The 24,333-nt window shown below is 38.6% G+C and overlaps 1 protein-coding gene across 3 annotated transcripts in view; it reads left to right on the top strand.

Annotated features, from left to right (window-relative positions):
- PTPN12 (protein tyrosine phosphatase non-receptor type 12) overlaps nt 1-5,692 on the top strand; it is a 94,321-nt gene extending 88,629 nt beyond the window's left edge. For 2 of the 3 annotated variants that reach the window (XM_032304067.1, XM_032304069.1), the window contains 4 exons: nt 200-267; nt 1,082-1,112; nt 4,499-4,606; nt 4,839-5,692. In XM_032304067.1, the coding sequence (XP_032159958.1) occupies nt 200-267; nt 1,082-1,112; nt 4,499-4,606; nt 4,839-4,900 (269 nt within the window). In that variant the 3' untranslated portion in view covers nt 4,901-5,692. The remainder of the gene's footprint in view (nt 1-199; nt 268-1,081; nt 1,113-4,498; nt 4,607-4,838) is intronic. The other variant, XM_032304068.1, reaches the window with a different exon arrangement.
- The last annotated feature ends 18,641 nt before the right edge of the window (nt 5,693-24,333 follow it).

Below are 24,333 nucleotides of genomic sequence, written 5' to 3'. Positions count from 1 at the left end.
TAGTAACATAATAAACTCAGATGACTGAATTCCTTTAATTAAATCTTAAGAAAGGAAACCTAAGGGGATTTTCTTGAATTAATAGATAAGAGATTATTTTATGGAAGTGATAGTTTCTAAAATATAGGGACTATTTGTGTCTTTAGTGCAAGAAATTTAAGAATTAAACATGTTAATTGTAAGATTTCATTTTTCTCAGATACACCTGTGAGATCTGAATGGAGTGAACTTCAAAGTCAGGAACAGTCTGAACAAAAAATAACCGAAGTGAGTCCTTTTGGGATTGGAACAGCTATATACGCAGTATTTTTGTTCTTTTGTTATTTTATCTTAGTTTGTTACAGAAACTGTCACCTTAAGACCATTAAATACAATTTTTGATCATGACTTCAGAGTGTCATTTTCTAGACTGTTTCTGAAATTTCTAAATTATCATGTTTTAAATCATTTTGGAGGTGCGACTAGTACAGGAGTTACATTTTCAGGGTCATGATACTTTCTTAGATGTTCCCTCCCACTAACACTAAGTACATTGTCCCATCCTTTGGTTTGTCTGGTCACAAGACATTTCCTTTCACATTCAGGTAATGTTTGGTAGCTAAATATATTAGTCATGGGAAATACCATTTTTCATCAACATTAATATTTTCCATATTTCCCCCATATTATAATGTCTCCCAAATTAAGGTACATCTTACAGTTGATTAAGAAACATAATATACTTGGCACATAAAATAGTGGTAACCTGTACTAATGATGTCATATCTTATGATATCATAATTTGATGAATATGGTAGAGGACTGGCAAAATGGAGTTGCATCGTGCTTTGTGTAGTAGCTCCTGCATTTTCCGTTTCATCTAGAAGGAAAAAGTAGTTCCCCTGTCTTTCTCATCTCAGTATAAAATACCATAGCATTTAAAAATTTTAAGCCTAATTGAAAACACCATTGTTTTCTTTCCCTTTGACAGTGAGAATTTTAGTAGATCTTGATTTCTTGGGATATATACTCAGACCAAATTTTTTCTTATTTGTTATAAAAGGGATATATTATAATAGCTATTAAAATATCTTCCTTTTAGGGCTTGATACCCTCTGGCACTGAAAAATGTGGTAAGTTAGATTTTGTTCCTTTTTTTTATAGATTATATAAATTAATCTTCATTAAATAGCATGTCTCATGGTGTACTGAACCTGAACTATGTAGTGTAATTCTTCTAAATTAATAGCTGTCTCAGATATTATTAATCTGGAAAGTGACATTTATAATTGGTAGTTACAGGCTAATGGAGAAAATTTATTTTAAAAATATTTTTTCTATGTTTTAATTTCTGTTGCTTATAAAAACACTTAGAATCTGTATCTGATTGTGATTTGAATAAATGTCCCAAATTCATCTAGATTATTGAATGAGGTCCCTAGAAATCAGTTGTTTGGAATTCTTCCTTTTAGCACTTCGCATCTGTGAAGACCAGTAAGATTATAAGGCTTAGCCCAATGTTATAATCCCAAATTAGAAAATTTTTCTGCCACATTTCTTATATTATCCTGGTAAAATATATTAAGTTATTATTATTAATTCCTATAAATCGGTGCCATGAAAGCAGCTCATCAAACAGCCTAACCTGTATAGTTCCCCCAGTTCATCAGTCATCTCTGCCCTTGCCCTCCCTTCTTTTTTTTTTTTTTTTTTTTTTTAAGATTTTATATATTTATTTGACAGACAGAGATCACAAGTAGGCAGAGAGAGAGAGAGGAGGAAGCAGGCTCCCTGCTGAGCAGAGAGCCCGATGTGGGACTCGATCCCAGGACCCTGAGATCATGACCTGAGCTGAAGGCAGCGGCTTAACCCACTGAGCCTCCCAGGCGCCCCTTGCCCTCCCTTCTGCTTTAGCTGGCCACTCCCTGCATCTCTGCTTAATGGGGCTCCATTCCCTCTCATAAATTCTTATTACTCTTTGTCTCCTTTTCTGGGGCAACGTATCATAAGGAAAGAACAGAAGCTTTAGAGTCAAGCCTCACCTGGTTTGCAATTTCATTTTTACCATTTTACTCACTGTGTGACTTAGGCCAAGTCACCTCATCTTAGCCCTGTTTGTTGTTGTTGTTTTTCCTCTAAGAAATGGAGGTAATAATTGCACCTACCTGAGAGCATTGTTGTGGGAAGTTAATCAGATCGCATTCGTGGAATATCAGTACTGTGCTTGTCACATGATAGGCAACTCAAACGGAAGCCAGGCTATTACTGTTACTGCCTTTATTCTCTTACTTCTGCTGATATTGCTGGATCCCTGTGTCCTTTATTTCTGAATGTATACTAACTCCTTTCTGAATTCTCTTCTCTAGCCCATCTAGACACTGTCCTCCATTACTCCAGTCACACTCTAAATTATCCTCCACTTTCTTGCTCTTAACTCCCATGCCATTTTATTTTATCCCTTGAAACTCCTCAGTGCTACTGGGGAACATCACTCTGCTTTACAGATTGGGCCTGCAGTTCTGGATCCTCATCCATAGTTGGGCCTTTAGCTTTGCTTTGTCTTACATGTTCTGGTTGGTATCCTTTCCATTTTCCTTGAATTCTCTAAATCTTTAATTTCTTCTGGGCAACCCTCTCAGGTCCCCTCCCTCGTCGGGAGCTTTGTACTATCCCTCAATAAACTTTGCTTTGCTGCCCACCAAAAATAAATAAATAAATAAATAAAATCATCAGTCCTGCTCTTACTCAGTAGAGGACCTTTTACTTCACTGAGAAAATCGAGGCGTTTTGACTAGATCCTCATTTCTTTCTAGAACTCAGTCCTGAAGCCACTAGTTTCATTGCCATGCATCTCCTCTCTGTCCCCACTGCACTGTACATCATTTTACTATCAAACTTACCATACCAGGGGTGCCTGGGTGGCTCGGTTGGTTGGGTGACTGCCTTCAGCTCAGGTCATGATCCCGGAGTCCCAGGATCGGGTCCCACATCAGGCTCTCTGCTTACCAGGGAGTCTGCTTTTCCCACTGACCTCTCTCCTCTCATGCTTTCTCCCTCTCTTAAATAAAAAAATAAAATATTAAAAAAAAAACTTAGCACACAAGTACAATGATAATGTGCTTGTCAGTCTCCTACTAACTAGGCCTCGGCTTGTTTTTGTTCTGACTTTGAGCTGAATTAATTAATTCTTAGGTTTTTGAAGAGTTGTTTAGGGGTCTCTGGCTGGCTCAGCTGGTAGAGCATGGGACTCTTGATCTCAGGGTCATGAATTCAAGCTCCACTTTGGGTTTAGAGCTTACTTTAAAAAAAAAAAAAGTTGTTTAAAAACAAAGAAACAAGCAAAAATGAAGAATATGTGACAGAGACTGTATGTGGCTTGCAAAGCCTAAAATAGTTATTCTCTATAGCCCTTTATAGAAAAAGTTTGGTGACTCTTGTCTAAACTATAAGCACTTAAGGACAAGGATCTTAAATTCCTCAATCTGTATCCCAAGTTTCCGTAAAAGTTTCTTTAACAAAATTTCTTTTGTTATTAATCTTGGGCATTGGTAATTAAATAAGTAAACTAAAATTTAAGTGTTTTAAAACTTTCAAAGAAAATAATTACAGTTAGAAACCAGTAGTCCAGGGGCACCTGGGTGGCTGAGTGGGTTAAGTCTCTGCCTGCGGCTCAGGTCATGATCTCAGCATCGTAGGATCGAGCCCTACATGGGGCGCTCTACTTGGCGGGGAGCCTGCTTCCCCCTCTCTCTCTGCCTGTCTCTCTGCCTACTTGTGATCTCTCTCTCTGTCAAATAAAATCTTAAAAAAAGGTGGGGGGGGGGGCGCCTGGGTGGCTCAATGGGTTAAAGCCTCTGCCTTCGGCTCAGGTCATGTTCCCAGGGTCCTGGGATCGGGCTCTCTGCTCAGCGGGGAGCCATCTTGCCTTCCTCTCTCTCTGCCTGCCTCTGCCTGCTTGTGATCTCTGTCTGTCAAATAAATAAATAAAATTAAAAAAAAACCAAAAAAACAAAAAACCTTTTAAAAAAAAAGGTGGGGGGAGGGAGATGGATAGCAGCTTTAAAAAAAAAAAAAAAAGAAAGAAAGAAAGAAAGAAACCAATAGTCCAGGAAAAAAAAAAAAAGCCAGTAGTCCATTAATTAACTATGAACTTGATTGTCATTGATTTCCATATAAGGCATTTCACTTGCAATTTTTGCCTTAAGACATTGGCACATAGTATAACTACCTTAAGGAAATATGAAATGGCAAGATTGAGATTTATTAAATACGAGCATAAGGAGAATCCATATATTGCAGAACAACTTACAGAAGATTTCTGTGTACCCCTAAGAACCCGTAACACATTTTCTTGTGTTCACTACCATTGCATTTGTATGTATCTGGGCCTCTGAAATTATGATCCCCAAGAGAGGAAACTTGCTCTTTTAAATTAATACAGACATTAAAACAATTAGAGGATTCTACATACGATGCTACAAATGATGGTGATTAACAATGGCTTTATTTTGCATTTTAGATCATCCAGCAGGAGGTATTCACACAGAGACTTGTACAGAATGTCCACCTATTTTCAGTAACAAGAAAGATCAAATTTCAGAAAGCCCAACAGAGGCCACAGATATTGGTAATTTGTTTACTAAATAAGTTTAAAACTTTAGTTCTGTAGTTAATGCTGGCAAAAATGAGAAAAGGTTATTTGTCATCATGTCATGCTTTCCTGAAGGCCAAGCTTATCAAACTTTTTGCTATGATTTATTCAGGTTCTTAAGTGAACTACCCAAAGCAAATTAAGAGTTTTTAGTAAATGAAGATACATTTCCAGACACTGACCAGTTACTCTGGTGTTTTGATTACAGGTTTTCGTAATCGCTGTGGAAAACCCAAAGGACCAAGAGAACCACCTTCAGAATGGACATGATTCAGGGAGCTAAAAGACACTTTAAATTATACTGGAAAATTCAAGTGCCACTGAAAGCCAGATTTATAGTATTCCATCTTACAAATGTGGGACTAACAGCAGTGTAGATTGTTACCTTAGTATTTTTTTGCTGGGACTATCTACCTGCCTTATACTACACTTAGGAAAAAGTATTACATATGGTTTATTTTGTAACTTCAAGTATTATTGCCTTAATGTCTCTTAACCCTGTTACACGCTGCTTGTAGACATGTTAATATAGTAATACTTTTATGATAAATTGAGTTTAAGGACTACTCTTTTGCTAATGTTTTATCATGTATGCATTATTTTGTATATGTACAGGGCAAGTAGGTATATAATTTGATAAAGTTGCAGTCATAAAATATTATTAACAGAAGATGTAAGAAATTCTGCATGGTCTAAATCTTTGTGTACCTTATTTGTAAATTATTTGCCCTGAAGTTTTAGAAAATAGTTTCTGAATTTTAAAGTTGCTGGATTCATGCAGCCAGCTTTGCAGGTTATCAGAGATCAAAGATTGTAATAATAATACATTTTGTAAATTGTAAGCAAAAAGTTATTTTTATATTATATACTGTCTAATTGTCCTCCTAATTGTCCTTGTTTTCATCTAGTCATGGAGATTCAGTAAGTGCCTTTGAACAATATTGAATTCTCTTAGCTCGTGTGTGTTACTTTAATATTTGAACTCAAGTGAGATTAGCAGACTGATATCAAAATACATGTATGTTTCAGGATATTTGACCTGCATTAAAAAAGCAAAAACAATTTTACAGTGCCTACTTGTCTCGGTTTTTCATTCCTCATTCCTAGGAAATTACAGTTAGCATCCACCTTCCTACTGGTTCAGCCTTAAAGTCATGAGTGTGAATGGGGTTTAAACTCTTAATTAAAGAGTAGGGAGAACCGTCTGCAAAATCATGGCTTCACAATTTTAATATTTCTACTAATTCTAATACTTACTCTTAAGTCAGCCCTAGGCAGCCTTCTCGTTATTGCCTACTAAGATACAATACAATAAAACACCAAGCAAAGAGACATGAGGCTAGGAAAGGGAAACTGGTTTCTTCCCACTCCACAACTGGAGCATGGCTCCCATCCGTAAGTCTCAAGGTTGAATTCTGACACCAGGGATTGAAGTTAATGGACGTCTGTATTTTCCCTCTGTATACAAAAGAGAGAAGAAATTAATGAGACTAAAGTGAGCCATAGTGACCTTATATGAATAGGATTGCTGTGGAAGAGAAAATAATACTATAATTTCTTGTCAGTTTTTCTTTAAGCTCAATGGTCTTCATGTTCATTCCTTAAAATCTCTCATTTCCCCCGCATATTTTGGTCATAAGGAAATGTGAATACAATGGACCTTTGACATTCACGAGACACAGACACCTCTGTAGCATATGATTTTCCTAAAAAAACTTTAAACTGAAATAGAGTGTAACTTAAAAAAAATACTTAGCTCCTCTACACACTGGATGATTTGTGTAATATGGTACTAAAATCATTTACAAACATTTTTTTGTTAGGAAGCAGTTGCTTGGAACATCTTCATTGAAAAATAACACATATTCAGAAGAGTGCAAAAATCATATTAATCATCACAAAGTTTACACACCTGTGTGAGTGTGACCACCATCTAGGTTGAGCAACAGAATGGGATCAGCCACTGAGAAGCTTTCCCCTTGGACTTAGATTTGTTTGCTGTCCCGTGAGTAGCAGTTACTTATTTTTCATTGCTATAGAATTTTGCATTGTATGCATGTACCCCTGGGGTACCCATTCTGCTATTAATAGACATTTTGTTATTTCTGGTTTGGGAATATTACAAACTATGCTACTCTGAACAATTTTTTTAAGATTGATATGAGAGACAGCAGGAAAGAATCCCAAGCAGACTCTGCACCAAGCACACTACAAACATAATCTTTAATGTGTTATTTGGTGTACATATATACATAAATCTGTTGGCTATATATCAAGGAGTAGAATTTTGGGATTATGATATATGCATACATAGTCTCCTTTAAAACAATTGTCCTAAGTGGCTCTGTTAAGTATTTCTTGGTATTGCCCTTAATTTTCATTTTAGCCTTCCTAATGGGTACAAAGTGTTATTGGTTAGGATCCAAATATATATTTCCTTCATGACTAATGATGTTGAGCACATGTTACGTGCTTGTGACCGACTACACAGATAATTCTTTTTTTATGAACTACCTATCCTAGTCCCAAGGAATTTATATTTTTTATCTAAGACTACATTTTTTGGTTCAGGGAATGATGTAGATTTTATTTCCCCATTGATCAATCACCATTTAATGCCCTTGCTCCACTGTCACACAGTTTTGTCTAATTGATACCAGTTAGGTGTGTGTTGATCTGCAAGTATGTTTCTAGGGCTTTTTTTTTTTCCTTTGCATTCTGTTGCCTATCTGTAGGATGATCTATATTTTTTCAGATCTTATTTATTTATTTGAGAGCGCACATGTGAGCATGAGTAGGGGGAGGGGCAGAGGGAGAAGGAGAAGTAGAGGCTCCAGTGAGCAGGGAGTGGGATACGGGGCTTGATCCCAGGACCCTGGGATCATGACTTGAGCTGAAGGTAGACACTTAACTGACTGAGACACCCAGGCACCCTTAGGATGATATTTTAAATTCTGCCTTTTTCTAGCTTAAGCTTTCTCTCACAGGTTAATTTTTATAATGCCTGGAACACTTGGTACAGTTACTCATTTTTCTTCTTTCATGTAAAACATATGATAAGTTCCTTTCTTTTTTTTTTTTTTAAAGATTTTATTTATTTGACAGAGACACAGCAAGAGAGGGAACACGGAGGGGGAACAGCAGGGAATAGAGGGAACAGCAGGGGGAGGGGGAGAGGGAGAAGCAGGCTTCCCCCTGAGCAGGGAGCCCAATGTAGGGCTCCATCCCAGGACCCTGGGATCATGACCTGGCAGACACTTAACGACTGAGCCACCCAGGCACCCCGGTGATTCTTTTGTATCTGAGTTAAATCACTGCCAAATTCATCCTGCCTCTTTATCTAAAACTTTCACCTTGTATAGCTGAGGCTACAAAGGCCTTTAAATCTTTAAATCTTTCTATTAACATAATAATCAGGTTAGCTTTCCTTTGGAAGCAATTTTTCATAAATAGTACTTTTCACTCTAGTACTTCCTACTTTATGGATGTCTTCTCTATATATTGATAAACAGCAATAAAGTTCTAGGTCCCTGCTGAGCCAGCCTCAGTCTTCAGCTAGGTAACTAAGTATAACAGCCTCAGGTAAGACATGAGGGAAATCAGGTCCTGAGGGACAGGAGGGAAATCACAATCTGTGTTCTAAATTCCTGGGGTCACTTAAAGTCGTTGAAACTGAAGGTTAAATTCTTGAATGTGAAGAGTTTACTGCATATCAGTTTGTCTTTTTATCTTCTCAGACTGAATTTACAAATAAGTAGAGAGTTAAGTTCTTATTCCTATTTGAGTAACTAGATGGATATGAGGGAAAGGGAGGGTCTCTTGGTTCCCAGAATTCTGGTTGGGAAAGGAAAATCTCAATTTTGAATATGTTAAGTTTGAGATAACCCCCAGATCACCCAGGAGGTGATGTTTAGTCCATAGGCAGATTTGAAGTTCATAAGAAGTGCCCAGACTATGGGGCGCCTGGGTGGCTCAGTTGATTGTCTGCCTTCGGCTCAGGTCATGATCTCAGGGTCCTGGGATCGAGCCCCGCATCGGACTCTCTGCTCAGCAGGAAGCCTGCTTGCCCCCCTCTCTCTGCCTGGCTCTTTGCCTACCTGTAATCTCCCTCTTTCTGTCAAATAAATAAAATCTTAAAAGAAAAAAAAAAGGACATGTCCAGACTCTCCTATAGAAAAATATTTCTATTTTCTATAGAAAATAGAAAAAAATAGAAATTTCTATTTCTATTTTTTCTATTTCTATATTCCCTATGATATCATAGGGAATATCATTGAATTCCCTATGATAATTCAATCATAGGGAATTAACACAGCCAGGAATGAAACCATGAGAGCACAAAACCCCCAGGAGATTGATATTTAAATGAACTTTTGTAGTAATATTGTAAATCTTCACATATCTATTTGTTGACACTTGATTTAGGTTAAACATGGGCACTATCCACCACCTTGGTGAATGGTGTTTTCATTCTCCCATTACCCGTACTAGTCACCTAGTACCCCATTTATCTGTCAATGTACTTAGACCTGCTCTACTAACCTAGTCCCTTGAGAGAAATGATCATGATATTCAGTGAAAATGTTGGTATATACGTATATACTTTGAAAACATCTAAATATACAAAGTAGAACTAATTTCAGATATATGTATTTTCTTAAACAATGTCCTGACAGAGTAAAAAATAAATGTCCACTGACTAGGTGAACTGAATCCAAGTCCATAGCACATGTTAAGATAGTTAGTCCATACCTGATTTTGGTTTACATTCCCAACCACACTTCTGTTAAGTTTTTGTGTTTTCCAGCTTCATACCTTTTGACCTGTGATTTCAAGCACCCACATAAATACATAAGTGAAGCTTAATAATACGTTGTTTATATACTAGTCCCTGCTCCTGGAGTCAGCTCCAAAGTAAGAGTGGTCAAAAACGTGACCCACTAACCGTGAGTACTTTCCCAAGAATATATCCATAGTTTACAACCAAATAGCTGGCTCTGTTCTGAAGACACTATACATAAATATTAAGGACTTTTTCACAATTAAACTAAAAAAAGACTGTTTTGTGCTAAATGTGAAAGGGAGCAATACAAAGAATAACTGCAATTTGCAATCTGAAGCTTTTGAGAGAAACTCAAGGGAAGAATGCCATCTTAATTATACTGAACCCGAAAATGTATTCTGATTGTAATATTTTTCTTGAAATATGTATTTCGTACATATTTGGTACATGGATTGCAATCCATGAAATCATTCTGGTTCAATCCTAAATGTAGGATTAAATTGAATTAAATCATTATTATGCTAGTTTGGGAAAAGGTCTTGCTGCTTTTGTTTTCTTATACATATATCTCCTCAATATCTGCTTTTAGTGATGTTACATTGGATATCAAAAATTCTATTAATAGCTTTCCTTTTTAAATTTTTTTTTAAGTAAGCTCTGTGTCCAACATGGCACTTAAACTCACAACCCCCAGATCAAGAGTTGCACACTTTACTGACTGAGCCAGCCAGGCACCCCCAGACCCTATTAATAGCTTTCCAAATAATGAAATTTGAATTAATTTCCGATTTTAAATTCTCTATTCTCTAATACTAGATCTTTGTTACACAGCTCTTAAAGGCCTGAAGCTCAGATTTTCATTCTGGCAGATGGAGAATTGCAAAAGCATTAAACTTAAGATTTTGGCACATATCCACTCAATAAGAAGCCCTTGCATATTTCCTAAAAGTGTAAAGCAGATGTAGTTTTGAATATAAATTATTTTCTTAACAGATTTGCTGCAATCTGTTTCCTCAGTTACTTGTCTTTAAGGTGCACAAATCCCCTAAGATGTGCAAATGACCAGTATATAGATCATTAAACCAGCAAAAAGCAGTGATGCTTGGGTAGCTCCAGGAGGTGTCTCTGTTCTGTACTATAACAAATCTGGGCTTTGTTGAATTAGTGGGGGAAGGGAATTCCAAAGAGTCAGGTCATTTTACATTTTTTAGAGATAGCATGGCATATGTACTGCTATCATGACTTAATAAAGTAGCATTTGTGACTTGAAAATGTGCTTGCCAAAATGTCAACAAGAACATACTCTTAGCTACTACAGAGTTATGCCCAAAGAGCTAAGCAGGAAACAGGAAAACAGTTCTAAATTTCTTTAAAATACTATTTTTTTAAAAAAATCAGTAATTGGTTTTTTTTGTAGTTAACCTTTTTTTCTTTTTTTACCATGTGAACTTTAGAGATCCACTCTCTTAGCAACTCTCAAATATGCAATACAGTATTAACTACAGTCATTGTACATTACATATCCATGACTGACTTTTTATAATCAGAAGTTTGTACAATTGACCCACTTCACCCATTTTGCCTACCTTAACTCTCAATATTGCATTTTTTCTGATTGAAAAATTCTTCAGTAGGATTAAGTACAAAAATGTGCAATTATCTAGACCTCTGTAATATTTTAAAGTACTCTTCCTTCTAAATTGTAGCTTTATCTACTTATATATAACTTATTAGAATATGTTCACTTTTTTAAGATTTTATTTATTTGAGAGAGAGAGAGACAGAAATAGCATGAGTAGGGAGGAGAGGGAGAAGCAGGCTCTCCTCTGAGCAGGGAGCTTAGATATAAAATCTCTTATTGTATTTGAAGTAAGCATACAATAACATTTTCATGCAGCTTCTATGCGAAAAATTGAAACTACCAATCTAGGGATACTACATATGTCATACTTTGAAAGATGTAGAGATTAGCTGAGATTTACATTAGAAAAACATTTTTAAAATTAAAATTTTCTATATACACATTTGTTTCAGAAAAGTGAAATGCAGTTTTTAGGGAATTTCCTATTGCTAATCAGCATAACAAAGTATTTTTTACCATCTTTTCCACCCAAAGTGAGCTGTCCATTTTAACATTACTGTTCCCTCTGTCACTATCAATTTGCCCGTTAACAGAAATAAACTGAAATGTATATGTACAAGTTTTATGTTTAGATGTTACTTTCATCTGAATTTACTTAGGAAGTTAGGACCAAAGATTTTTGAAAGTTGGATTCCTGGACAAAGGATTTCAAATAGAGCTTTTACTGTGGCTGTAAGCATTGGACTATGATCGAACTTTTCCCCATTCAACCAGAAGGGGGCAGCAAAGCAAACCAAGAGGAAATGGATGGATCCAAAAAAGTCCAGAAAGGCACTCAAGAAAATTGAGAAAACTAACAGCCTGAAAGCTTCTGTGGGTGGCTTCACTGTTTGAGAATGTTTATCAAGTCCCTAATATCAAGTGTCCCACTTTGCAAGAGGCAGGAGCAAATCTTAAGGCATCAATAGCCTTCAGGCAGACTGAGACTTACCTAATAAAAATTACTAACTTTGCTAAATGCTTACCAGGTGCCAGGCACCCTGATCATCTCTGAACACATATTACCTTGCTTAATTGTTATAAAAACCTTGCCAGGTAAATATCCCTGTTTAATGGATGAATCTGAAGAACACAGACTTTAGGTAATTTTAAGTCGCACAAAGAAGCAAAGCCAGAATTTAAACTGAGCTCCTATTCCCAAATCCTTAACTCCTCAGGATTTAAGGATTTAACTCCTCACTATATGCCTCTATTCAGAGAAGCTAGGGGTGTAGGCTTCAGCCGGCAAGAAATGTTTGCTCGTTAACTGACTAGAAAAGGGGCTAGTTACTTAGGTCAAATGTCATTTGTAAGCTTTAAAACCTACGGCTTGAACACCAATGAAGCCTAGAAATCATGGCCACAGTATTTTGCAGCTTCTCCCATGGGGGTGGAGTCTGGTTTCTTACCTTTGGTACCTAGGCTGACCTTCTACCTTGCTTTGGCTAATAAAACACAGCAGATGTGGACTGATTTCTGGACTGATTCTGTTTCTAGACCCTAAGAGGTCAGACTCCTCCCACCTCCTGGAACCCTGCTGCTGGCATGTAAAGAAGTTAACCACATCACTCCTGAGAGACTGTGTGGAGCGTCAGCCCCAGCCAATACCACGTGGGAGAGAAGCAACCCGCTTCACGCTTCCTGTCCCCAGAACGGTGAGAAATATTCAAGTGTCTTGAAACTGTTATGTTTTATGGTGGTTTATTATTGTGCAACAACATATAAGTGAATATAAGTCAATATAAGTGAAACAATGACAACAATGAAAAACCAAAAATGTCCCAAGTCTACGAATACTTAAGGTAGGTTCAACTTTTTTCCTGTCTACTGTCACTTTTCCACTATTCAGAGGTGTAAGAAATAGCCGTGTGTCCTTTGACTGCCTTTTCTCAAATATGGTTGCAGATGCACAGTGGAAATGTCAAAAGGCTATAGCTTAAAGCAAAGGAATTTCCAAAGTTTTAAATTCTGCCTTAAGGAATTAGAAATGTACCCAACTTATATATATGTATATATAAATAAAAAATGTAAATATTTATTTATATATTTATATAAATACACACACACACCATATATATACATATATCCACAACACACATATATTTTCTTTTTTTTTTTTAAAGATTTTATTTATTTATATGACAGAGAGAGATCACAAGTAGGCAGAGAGGCAGGCAGAGAGAGAGGAGGAAGCAGGCTCCCCGCTGAGCAGAGAGCCCGATGCGGGACTCGATCCCAGGACCCTGAGATCATGACCTGAGCCGAAGGCAGCGGCTTAACCCACTGAGCCACCCAGGCGCCCAACACACATATATTTTCAAGTAATCTCTATACCCAGTGTAGGGCTTGAATTCAAGACCCCAAGATCAAGAGTCTCATGCTATTCCAACAGCCAGTCAGTTACCCTGAAATGTAACACCCATTTAATAACCCTCTGTAAGCAGATCTTAGGGCAGGAAAACCAATTTACATGAGCTCTAAAATGAAAGGACATCCTAGGAGTCCTTTTAGGTATTACATTCAAGCTACAATATACATAATTTTTAATAAGAAAAGTCTTAAGCCCATGGTTGGGAGGTAACACGGATCTAAAATTCGTCCTTTTTTTTTCACCTATGCCTCAAAATGATTGAGAACTTTTGACAAATAACTTATTTAACAAACACTCATATGATGCCTCCTATATCCACATACTACTGTGAATGACTCATTGAATGAGGTAGGCACTGTCTTTAATCTCCATTTTATAGAAGAGAAAGTCAGGGTACAAAGAGAGGTTAACTAACTTGTCCAAGATCACACTCACCAAAATTTTGGTCTTTTCCTACTGGATGAAGACAGTGGCGGTGGAGGTGGATATGGGGTTAGGCGGCATTATGTATTCAAATAACAGTCCCCGTCAGTAACCCTGGGAACTAACCATGAGAGCAGGGAGGCCTTTACGTGTCATTTGAGATCCACGATGTGGCTCCAAGCTTTCTAGCTCCACCTGCCACCACTGGCTCGTCATCCTACACTTTAGCTAGAAAAAGGTAGCCCGCACATATACCTTGGAATTTTTCACCTCTGTGCTTTGTTCTTTGGGTCTCCTCAACACCCAGCCCCTGCATGGAATACCGTCACCACCTTCTTAGCGGGCGTTGGTGGTATGGTGGTGAGCATAGCTGCCTCCGTCACCACCTTCAAGAGCAGTGTGCACTTGCCTACCTTGCACAGTCCAGCAGCGGTCCTCTCTTCATAAACCTTCCTCCTTCTCAGTGCAACAGTGCCATGACTTCTGGCCCAGTCACCTGCTCTTCCATCAAGTCTCCTTAGCTCTAGCATGCTAAGCAATTTTTTTTCCACATCATTTAAAATTAGCTGTTTTAGGGGGAGCCTGGCTGGCTGTCAATGGAGCACGCCACTCTTGATCTCGGGATTGTGAGTTTGAGCCCTACATTGGGTGTAGAGATTACTTAAAAATAAAATCTTAAAAAACATATATAATAAAATGAGCTGTTTTGTAAACGTATCTTCCGCGTTATCTTGCAAACCTCCTGAGTGCCTCACCCAGTTTTCTCTCTACATTGTGAACACATTAGTTGCAATAAAATCATGTGAATAGAAGTGGCATTCAGTCAGGGGAAAGAGGAAATCTTTTTCAGGCTCGAATCCTGTTATATACACTTTAGAGACAAGTAGAATGACATTTCTGGTATTACCTCAGCGCCGTGTTGGTTTAAGGGTACGGAATAGCAAATTCACGTCTTTGGTTCAAGCTAGAAAATTCTAGCAGTTCCATCTAAGCAAGGGGGTAAAATCTAGAGGTGTAGGACACTAACTCTAAATTGTTACCTACTAATGGGTTTTAAGATTGTTTGCGAAGCACAAAGTTTAGTAGAGACTAGTGATCACTAGTTAATAAGCTCGCTGTAAGAATAGCTCAAGTTAACTGGGGCTGCAGTTCCCCAAGGGAACTATTCAGACCTCCCTTTAACCAACTAATCCCCAATTATCTGTAAGGCAGAGATGCACAGTTGAAGAAAAGTGGCATTTGGGGGATTAATTTTAGAAAAACAAGGTAGCCTTTTGATTTTGTAAGCTATTTGAAATCTGGGGGAAAAGACGTAATTGCCGTATCCTAGATAAAACATCTTTTGGCCTAAGCCAGTGTCTTAGAAACTTGTTTCTATTATCAGCTCCTCATTACCCTAGGACAGAATTTTAGAATGCATGGGCTAAGCCTATTAACACAGAGAATTGCAAGTTCAAGATTGTAGCCAGCTAGTTCTGGGGGGCACAGATTGCCCCTGTGTCATCCCCTTGGCTGCATCTGATGACACCAAGGCTCTCATTGTGCTTCTCACACTCATCTCACCTGGCTGGGAGTGTGATTTGGGTTGTGCTTCCTATTTTTTTTTTTTTTTAAAGATTTTATTTTATTTATTTGAGAGAGAGCAAGCATGAGTCAGGGAGAGTGGGGGCAGAGGGAGAGGGAGAAGCAGACTCCCCACCAAGCAGGGAGCCCAACATGGGGCTTGATCCCAGGACCCCGGGATCATGACCCAGGCCTAAGGCAGATAGATATCCAACCGACTGAGCCACTGGGGCCCCTGTTCTTCCTCTTTAAAATGAGACAAAATGTCCTCTCATACTTTCAGGGATAAAAAGAAGAGTAAGAAAATATTTTAAACATCAAATCTAGTGTTTACTCTATATAAATTAAGAAGTCTTAAAAAAAAAGAGATATTATCTGATAATTTACTTACCCTATAATTAGCGGTATTACTTCTCTGAAAGGCTGCCTGCCTTCTTCTTCACTCCTAGACATACCAACTATACTTTAAAATAGACATTTGTGGGGCGCCTGGGTGGTTCAGTGGGTTAAAGCCTCTGCCTTCAGCTCAGGTCATGAACCCAGGGTCTTGGGATCGAGTCCCACATAGGGCTTTCTGCTCAGCAGGGAGCCTGCTTCCCCCGCTCTCTCTGTCTGCCTCTCTGCCTACTTGTGATCTCTGTCAAATAAATAATTTTAAAAATAAAATAAAATAGACATTTGTTTTTATCCACTTCCAGAAAGGCTGTGATAGATGTTTCTCTTAATGAACACTATGATTTACCTTCCTCACAAGCACTGCTATAAGGATTAAGTTATTTAACATATGTAAAATGCCTAGCACAATAAACTTTCTAGCATAAAAACAGAGCCATAAATTAATTATGAAAGAAACAATGTATAACAACATGAAAAGACAAAGAGCTTTTTGTAAAAGTGATTGGAGTGATTATTGACATAACTGTAATATCTTTATGCATCTAAAAAATTAACAACTGGAGCACCCAGGTGGCTTAGTGGTTAAGCCTCTGCCTTTGGCTCAGGTCATGATCTCAGGGTTCTGAGATCAAGCCCCACATCGGGCTCTCTGCTCAGCAGGGAGCCTGCTTCCCCCTCTTTGCCTGCCTCTCTGCCTACTTGTGATCTCTCTCTGTCAAATAAAAATAAAATCTTAAAAAAAAAAAAATAGGGATGCCTGGGTGGCTCAGTTGGTTAAGCAGCTGCCTTCGGCTCAGGTCATGATCCCAGTGTCCTGGAATCAAGTCCCACATTGGGCTCCTCACTCAACGGGGAGCCTGCTTCTCCCTCTGCCTCTCCCTGTGCTCACTCTCTCTGACAGATAAATAAATAAAATCTCTTAAAAAAATAAATTAATTAATTTAAAAAATTTTAAAAATAAAAAAATTAAAAATTAACAACCATTCTAGGGACACCTGGGTGGCTTATTGGTTAGGCATCTGACTTTGGGTCATGATCCCAGGGTCCTGGGATCAACGGCCTCTCTGCTCATTGGAGAGCCTGCTTCTCCCTCTGCCTCTGCCTGCTGCTCCCTCTGCTTGTGCTCTCTCTCTCTGTCAAATAAATTACATCTTAAAAAATAATTTAAAATAAAAAATTAACAATTCTTTACAATTCTTTATTGTGACCAATTATTCAAGTATGTGTTCAAATTCCTAAGTCTCATAAAATGTTTTTGACAACTGGTTTGTTTGAATCAAGCCCCATGCTGCATTTACTTGATATGTCTTTTAAATCCTTCAATTTTCCCTTCTCTGCCCTTTTTTTCTTGCTATGTATTCATTGAGGAATCTGGGTCATTTGTCCTGTAGAGTTTCCCCACTGCAGACTGCACCAGCTGCAACCCTGTGGTGGTGTTAACGTGTGCCTCTATCCCTCTATTTCTTGTAAACTTGGTGTTTGGATCTGGAGGCTCTCAGGTTTGCTGTTTTGAGGCAAGAATGCTTTATAGATGCTGCTACCTACTTACTACTTGCATCAGAAGGGTCATAACATCTAAGTCTCAGGGGTAGTGCTGATCAGTGTGTTCAGATACTGTCAGCCTGTTTGTTGTGACCTGTTCACTCAAGTTTCCAACAGCCTTTCATCTCATGCCATCTTTAGCATCAGGAAGGCTAAAAACGTATTTCTCAAACTCCCTTGCAGCTGAGTTATAGATATAATTTAAATTCCACCCCCTAGAGGCACTCGTGTACCATGAAGAATCTAGAATTGCAGGGAGGGGGGCAGGTTCTGAGGCATCCTCCTCAATGGGGCATATTACAGTGAAGGTGACACAACTGTAACAGTGGCTGTAAGGGCGGCTTCCCTGTTTAGCAGGTGGCTCCCTAATCATGACATGAGCAGCGGTCCTTTTACAGCCCAGTCCCAAAGCATGGACTAGTGAGTCACTCCTGAAGCTCAGGTTACAGCCCTGCCATTTGTAATGTACCACGCAGTAAATCCCTTTGGGCTTAAATTACTTAAGGGTGGATTTTGTTCTCTGCATTGAAGCCTGACTAATTGTTGGAAATTGTCAAACAACTGCTTCTCTGATTAAAAAAAAATGAATCTAGTTAACTTGCTAACAACTGCCCCAGTGTGTAAAACAGATATTCCAGGAGGATAAACATTTATTTAGTTTTAAAATTCCAGTGTCTAACATACAGTGTTATATTAGTTGCAGGTGTACAATCTAGTGATGCAACAATTCTATATGTTACTCATTGCTCATCACCGTAAGTGTACTTTATTTTTTTCTTTTAAAGATTTTATTTATTTATTTGACAGAGAGAAAGATCACAAGTAGGCAGAGAGGCAGGCAGAGAGAGAGGAGGAAGCAGGCTCCCTGCTGAGCAGAGAGCCTGATGCTTCAGGGCTCTATCCCAGAATGCTGGGATCGTGACCTGAGCCGAAGGCTGAGGCTTTAACCCACTGAGCCACCCAGGCGCCCCTTAAAAATTTTTTTGAGGAAACTCCATATGGTTTTCCAGTTTCCAGTTTGCATTTCCACCAAAAGTGCATGGAAGTTCCTTTTTTCCCCACATCCTCTGCAACATTTGTTTCCAGAGTTTTTGATTTTAGCCATTCTGACAGTATGAGGTGTGTATCTCATTGCAGTTATGATAAACATAAAAAAAATCATATAACTATTTCATAGTCTCACTGTATAAACTTTCTTAAGTGCTTTTTAAACATTTAGAAATTAATCATGTTAAGGAAAATTAATCCATGTCCATTAACAAAGACAATTTTACTGAAATTGTCTAAATGTTTTAAATGTCTAAAAATTTTAATACAGTAATGTCAACTACAAGGCATAAATCTTCAGAATCTAGCCAAGAGATTTTTATTCAATATTTTATATAATGTTCCAACACAGAGAAATTGTAAGATTATACAGTGACCCATATACCTGTCACCAAGATTCTACAATTAGCATTGTTGTTTTTGCTTGACCACAGATCTAATCATCTATGGTAAGATCTGTTTATCTCTTCATACATTAATTCATCTTATTTTTTGGGTATATTTTAAAGTAAGTTGCAAACACAAGTACATTTCACACCTAAACCGTTCCTTCAGCACAGCAAAAGGATTTTTTTTTTTTTAAGGTTTAGTATTTGGCCACTGGAGGGCTTCCAAATACCATCAAATGCATCAGGAAATCAGTCAGTCTATAGCATCCTACAGTATCAGAAGGTCTCTGGAAGGGGTTGCATGGAGTATAAACAGCATCAATTAGAGTGAAAGACTCAGTCTGAAATCTAGCCAGGGGTCGCAGTACCTTTTATCTTTACTCTCCTCTTCTTACAGCTACTTTCATTATAGAAGAGAAAACACACAGTAGACCCTCTCCCCAACACGTGATTTATGCCCTCCTGGTAGCTACTAGCTACCAGAATCTCAGAAAACTTGATGGAAATCAGGATGCTATATTTGTGGAGACGAGCTGGTATCACGGACTCAAATTAACTGGCTGACTGAGAACTCTCCACAAAATCAGGGGCTGTCTGTTTTCATCACTTACCCGCACCCCCTGACCCAACCTCCCATGGGGACCACTGCCCAGCATATACTAGTGCTCAATAAAATTACTGCAGGAATGAGGGGAGGCCAGTGCTTGATGCCAAATATAATCTTCACACATTTAATGTCATCACTAACCAAAGATGCGGGTCTTTCTTTATAAATGACAATAAGCCTTAATATAAAAATAACAGCATTGCTGGGTTATCCTCTGGCCAGACCTGCAACTGAGAAGAAACAACCATGTTTTCCATACGTACTTCAGTAATTCATCATAAACCTATGTTTGCATCCCCCTGGGGTGCAGCCGACTCTGCTGGGCAAGTCCTGCAGAGTCTTAAGGCTGGACAGAAGCAGGGCTGCAGGGCCAAAGGAAAGCTCCGTTGGGGGAGGGCACACAGTTGCTTTTCAGACCTGTCCTGGGGCGTCCCTGAAATAAATGCGAGATTCCAAAATAGGACTGATGCCATCTGTGAATCAGTAGAGGCTGGAGTCAGTGGAATTCGAACCATTAGTGCCAGTGTTCTTCCCCTTTTGTACCTTCAGACTGGTGATACCTGAGGAAGTTAAGGTACTTTGCAATTTTTTTTTAAAAGCAAGCTGTCCTCCCAACTGGGGCTTGAGCTTTCCACCCCAAGATCAAGTCCCATGTGCTACTGACAGCCAGCAAGGTGCCCCTCCATTATCATTTTTAAACTACCCTTTATAAGGTGATAATTTTCTTTGATTCTTCCTTGGCCTGGAAGGGCATTTCCATATTTAGCACAAGTTCATCAAGTTAGTACTTTTTTTTTTTTTTGAAGATTTTATTTATTTATTTATTTGACAAGGATCACAAGTAGGCAGAGCGGCAGGCAGAGAGGGGGTTGGGGAGAAGCAGGCTCTCTGCCTAGCAGAGGGCCCCATGCAGGGTTCTATCCCAGGACCCTGAGAGATGTGGGGCTTGATCCTAGGACGCTGGGATCATGACCTGAGCCGAAGGCAGAGGCTTTAACCCACTGAGCCACCCAGGCGCTATGAATTTTTTAACAAATATTTTGTCTCTACAGAAGAATGAGAGACAAATTGTTTTTGATTGTGACTGTATAGAGAACATAAATAATCATTTCAAATCCTTCAGTTTTCCTGTTAGAGGTAGGTAACATGTGGGAACCAAGAGAGAGAATTGTGAGATTTAAAAACCATAAAATCACCTTGTATTTTCTTCTCAAAATAGGTATGAGAAGGAATTTTAGGACATAAGCTATATAAAGTTAGAAGTGCCAGCAATCTCTTACTACAGCTAGTGCTGCCCTCTCACAAAAGGATGTTGTGTTGTTGTGTAGTCCCCAAAGACTTTCAAATGGCCCAGTAATGCCTGTTGTTAAAGTAAGCCTAGAGAAAATCCACTCTTCTAGATGAGCCAGAAGAGGCTACCTGCCACGTGATGGAAAGAGACACAGCACTGGATATAGGCAGAAGGTGGCTGACTGGGAGCAAGTATTCATTTGTTCTTTCTCAGAACACTGCTTCTCTATGTCAAGTTGCCACCAGTGATGGGTACAGCCCCCAAAATAAAAAACATGTGATGACATTTTCATAATGGTAAATTTATCCAGTTAAATTAAATTTTATTTTGGGGGGGCACCTGGGTGGCCCAGTTGATTAAGCCTCTGCCTTTGGGTCAGATCATGATCCCAGAGTCGTGGGATGGAGCCCCACATTGGGCTCCCTGTTCAGTGGGGAATCTGCTTCAGCCTCTACCTCTGGCAGCCACTCCCCCTGCTGGTGTTCTCTCTCTGTCAAATAAATACATAAAATCTTCTAAAAAAAATTTTTTTTCTGTAATGATTTTTTCCATGTATTTTGGTGTTAAGATGTCCTTTTATGAATAGTGGTAATGGATGATAGTTTTTGTTGTTGTTGTTTTTTCCTTTTCCCATGACACTTACCTTGGCAAAAATTAAAGTATCATCCATGCTAGTTGCTGAAGTTATTTTGGAAATTTTACTTTATCTAAAAGTCTAAAGCCTAGAAAGTCTAAAATGTCTCTCCCAAATTAGGATTCTATAATGCAAAACATAAATAATCAACAATTTTATGAATTCATTTTTCCTGTGCGGGTATTGGGCATGAAACTAAACAAACTGAAAACTACTGAGGTAGGACAGGAATTCCTGTCTCCCACAGGCATCTCAAATTCTCTCAAGGAATAGAGAAAAATTAACTGATAAAAGATAGTTTCTAAAGCGAACTGCCTACATTTAATTCCTAGTTCTGCCATTCACTAGCTACATTATCTTGGTCAAATTACTTAACCTACTCTGTGCCTCAATTTCCTTATTCATAGAAGGGGGACAATAGTAGTGTGTAGATCATAAGGCTGTTGTGAGGATTAAATCCGATAATCCATATCAGGAGCTAAATATACTAACACATAAATGCATATTTACCTGTAGCTGTATTAATGTCTAGGCTAAGTAAGGTGCTATAAAAAAGACCCCAAAATACATTGTTTTATTTTATTTATTTTTTTTAAAGATTTTATTTATTTATTTGACGGAGAGTGAGATCACAAGTAGGCAGGGAGGCAGGCAGAGAGAGAGGAGGAAGCAGGCTCCCCGCTGAGCAGAGAGCCCGATGTGGGGCTCGATCCCAGGACCCTGAGATCACAACCCGAGCTGAAGGCAGAGGCTTAACCCACTGAGCCACCCAGGCACCCCAATACATTGTTTTAAAATAAGATATGTTTCTTTCTCCCTCTTGTAACAGTCTGGCAAAGGAAGACAGACTGCTCCATGAGCTCATTCAAGGACCGAGCTGACAACATATCTCTATCAGCCTCAGTATATGGATTCTAATCAACATCTGAGTAAAATGCAACTGCTTCAGGGGCACCTGTGTGGCTCAGGTCAGGATCTTATGGGTCATGGGATGGAGCCCCACGAGGCCTCAGACTCCATGCTCAGCAGGAAGTCTATTTGAGGATTCTTTTCTTAACAAAGAAAAAAAGCAACTATTTCAGTTGTTTTTTTCTTTTTTAAGTAAACCCTAGCCACAGTGTGGGGCAGGAACTCATGACCCTGAGATTAAGAGTCACATACTCGGGGTGCCTGTGTAGCTCAGTGGGTTAAAGTCCCTGCCTTCAGCTCAGGTCATGATCCCAGGGTCCTGGGGTTGAGCCCCATATGGGGCTCTCTGCTCAGCAGGGAACCTGCTTCCCTTTCTCTCTCTATCTGCTTTTCTGCCTACTTGTGATCTCTGCCTTTCAAATAAATAAATAAAATTAAAAAAAAAAAAAAAGTCACATACTCCTCTGACTGAGCCAGCCAGGGGCCCCTTGGGTGTCCTCATCCTCATACCCTGAGGTAGCTCACCAGTAATCAGGTCTAGAATCTGGCCCATGGGTGAGGAAAAAGAATGTGTGAAGAGTAAGCATTTCATTTTTAAGGACACTGAAGTAGAAATTACACCTATCATTTCTACTTATGTTTACTACTCAAAACCTAGTTTACATGGCCACATTGAGCTGCCAGGGAAGCTGGGCAATCTCTCTAGCTAGGCAGTCATGCGCTCACCTCTCATTCAGTGGGTGGTGGGGAGGGTTTTGGAAGAATGGATACTCAGAGATCATAGTAGTCTCTGCCATGTTACATTATTTTTTAATTGTGGTAAAATATCCTTAACATAAAATTTACCATTTACCCATTTTGAAGTGTATAGTTCAGTGACATCATGTGCCTTTACACTGTTGTACAGACATCACCACCATCCATCTCCCAAACTTTTTCATCACCTGAACTAAAACTCTCTACCTACTTAAAAAAAAAAAAAATTAAGATTTTATTTAAGTAATCTCTACACCCAACATGGAGCTCAAACTCACGATTGCGAGATCAAGAGTCACATGTTCTACCCACTGAGCCAGCCAGGTGCCCCCGAAACTCTCTACCTATTAAACAATAACTGGAGACCCTGAAAACTTCCTTTCTATTTCTTCTGTGTGAATTTGACTAATCTAGGCATCTCATATAAATGTAATCATATAATACAATGTATTATACAAATATGTGTAATATGGACATAATATATACACAAAAATGTATACAAAGTCATACAATCATACAGTGTCCTTGGAGTCTTATTTCACTTAGCTTAAAATTTCCAAAGTCTATCCATGTTGTAGCATGTGTCAGAGTTTTATTCCTTTCTAAGACCAGTAATATTCCTGTATGTGAATATACCACATTTTGTTTAACCATTACTTATCAATGGGAATTTATGCTGTTTCCACCTTTTGGCTATTGTCACGTTACATATTCTGAATAAATTACTTCAATTATTTATTTATTTAGTTGCAAGAGAGGGTACATTTGTGAGCAGGGGGAGGGGCAGAGAATCTCAAGAGGGAGAATCTCAAGCAGACGCCATGCTAAGCACAGAGCCTGACTCGGGCCCAACCTCATGAGACTGAGATCATGACCTGAGCTGAAATCGAGTCAGATGCTTAACTGACTCTGCTACCCAGGTGCCCTTAGTTGAATTAATTTTTAAATTATATTTTATTACTTTTGTGAGGATCTTATATACAAGGCACAAAATCAAATAAGAACTGACTCTTGGTTTCACATCCCATCACCCCCAAATGAATGGATTGTGCTAATAAAATTACCATAAAGCTGTAGGTAATTCATCTTTTTTGCAGTATCAGTGCAAGTCACTTATATGTTCTCGGTTTCATCACTTGTAGAATAAGAATAGATACCAAAAGCAAACAATAAAAGCAAAAATAAACAAGTGGGACTACACCAAACTAAAAAGCTTCTGCACAGCACAGGAAACTATGAACAAAGTGAAAAGGCAACCTGCTGAATGGGTGAAAATATCGGCAAATCAGATATCTCGGGAGGGGCCAAGGTCCAAAATAGATAAACAACTCATACAACTTCATAGCAAAATAACAAACAATCTGATTAAAA

Source organism: Mustela erminea, chromosome 11 (assembly GCF_009829155.1).
Source record: "Mustela erminea isolate mMusErm1 chromosome 11, mMusErm1.Pri, whole genome shotgun sequence".
NCBI classification, from domain to species: Eukaryota; Metazoa; Chordata; class Mammalia; order Carnivora; family Mustelidae; genus Mustela; species Mustela erminea.
This window is presented reverse-complemented; position numbering and strand designations above follow the sequence as displayed.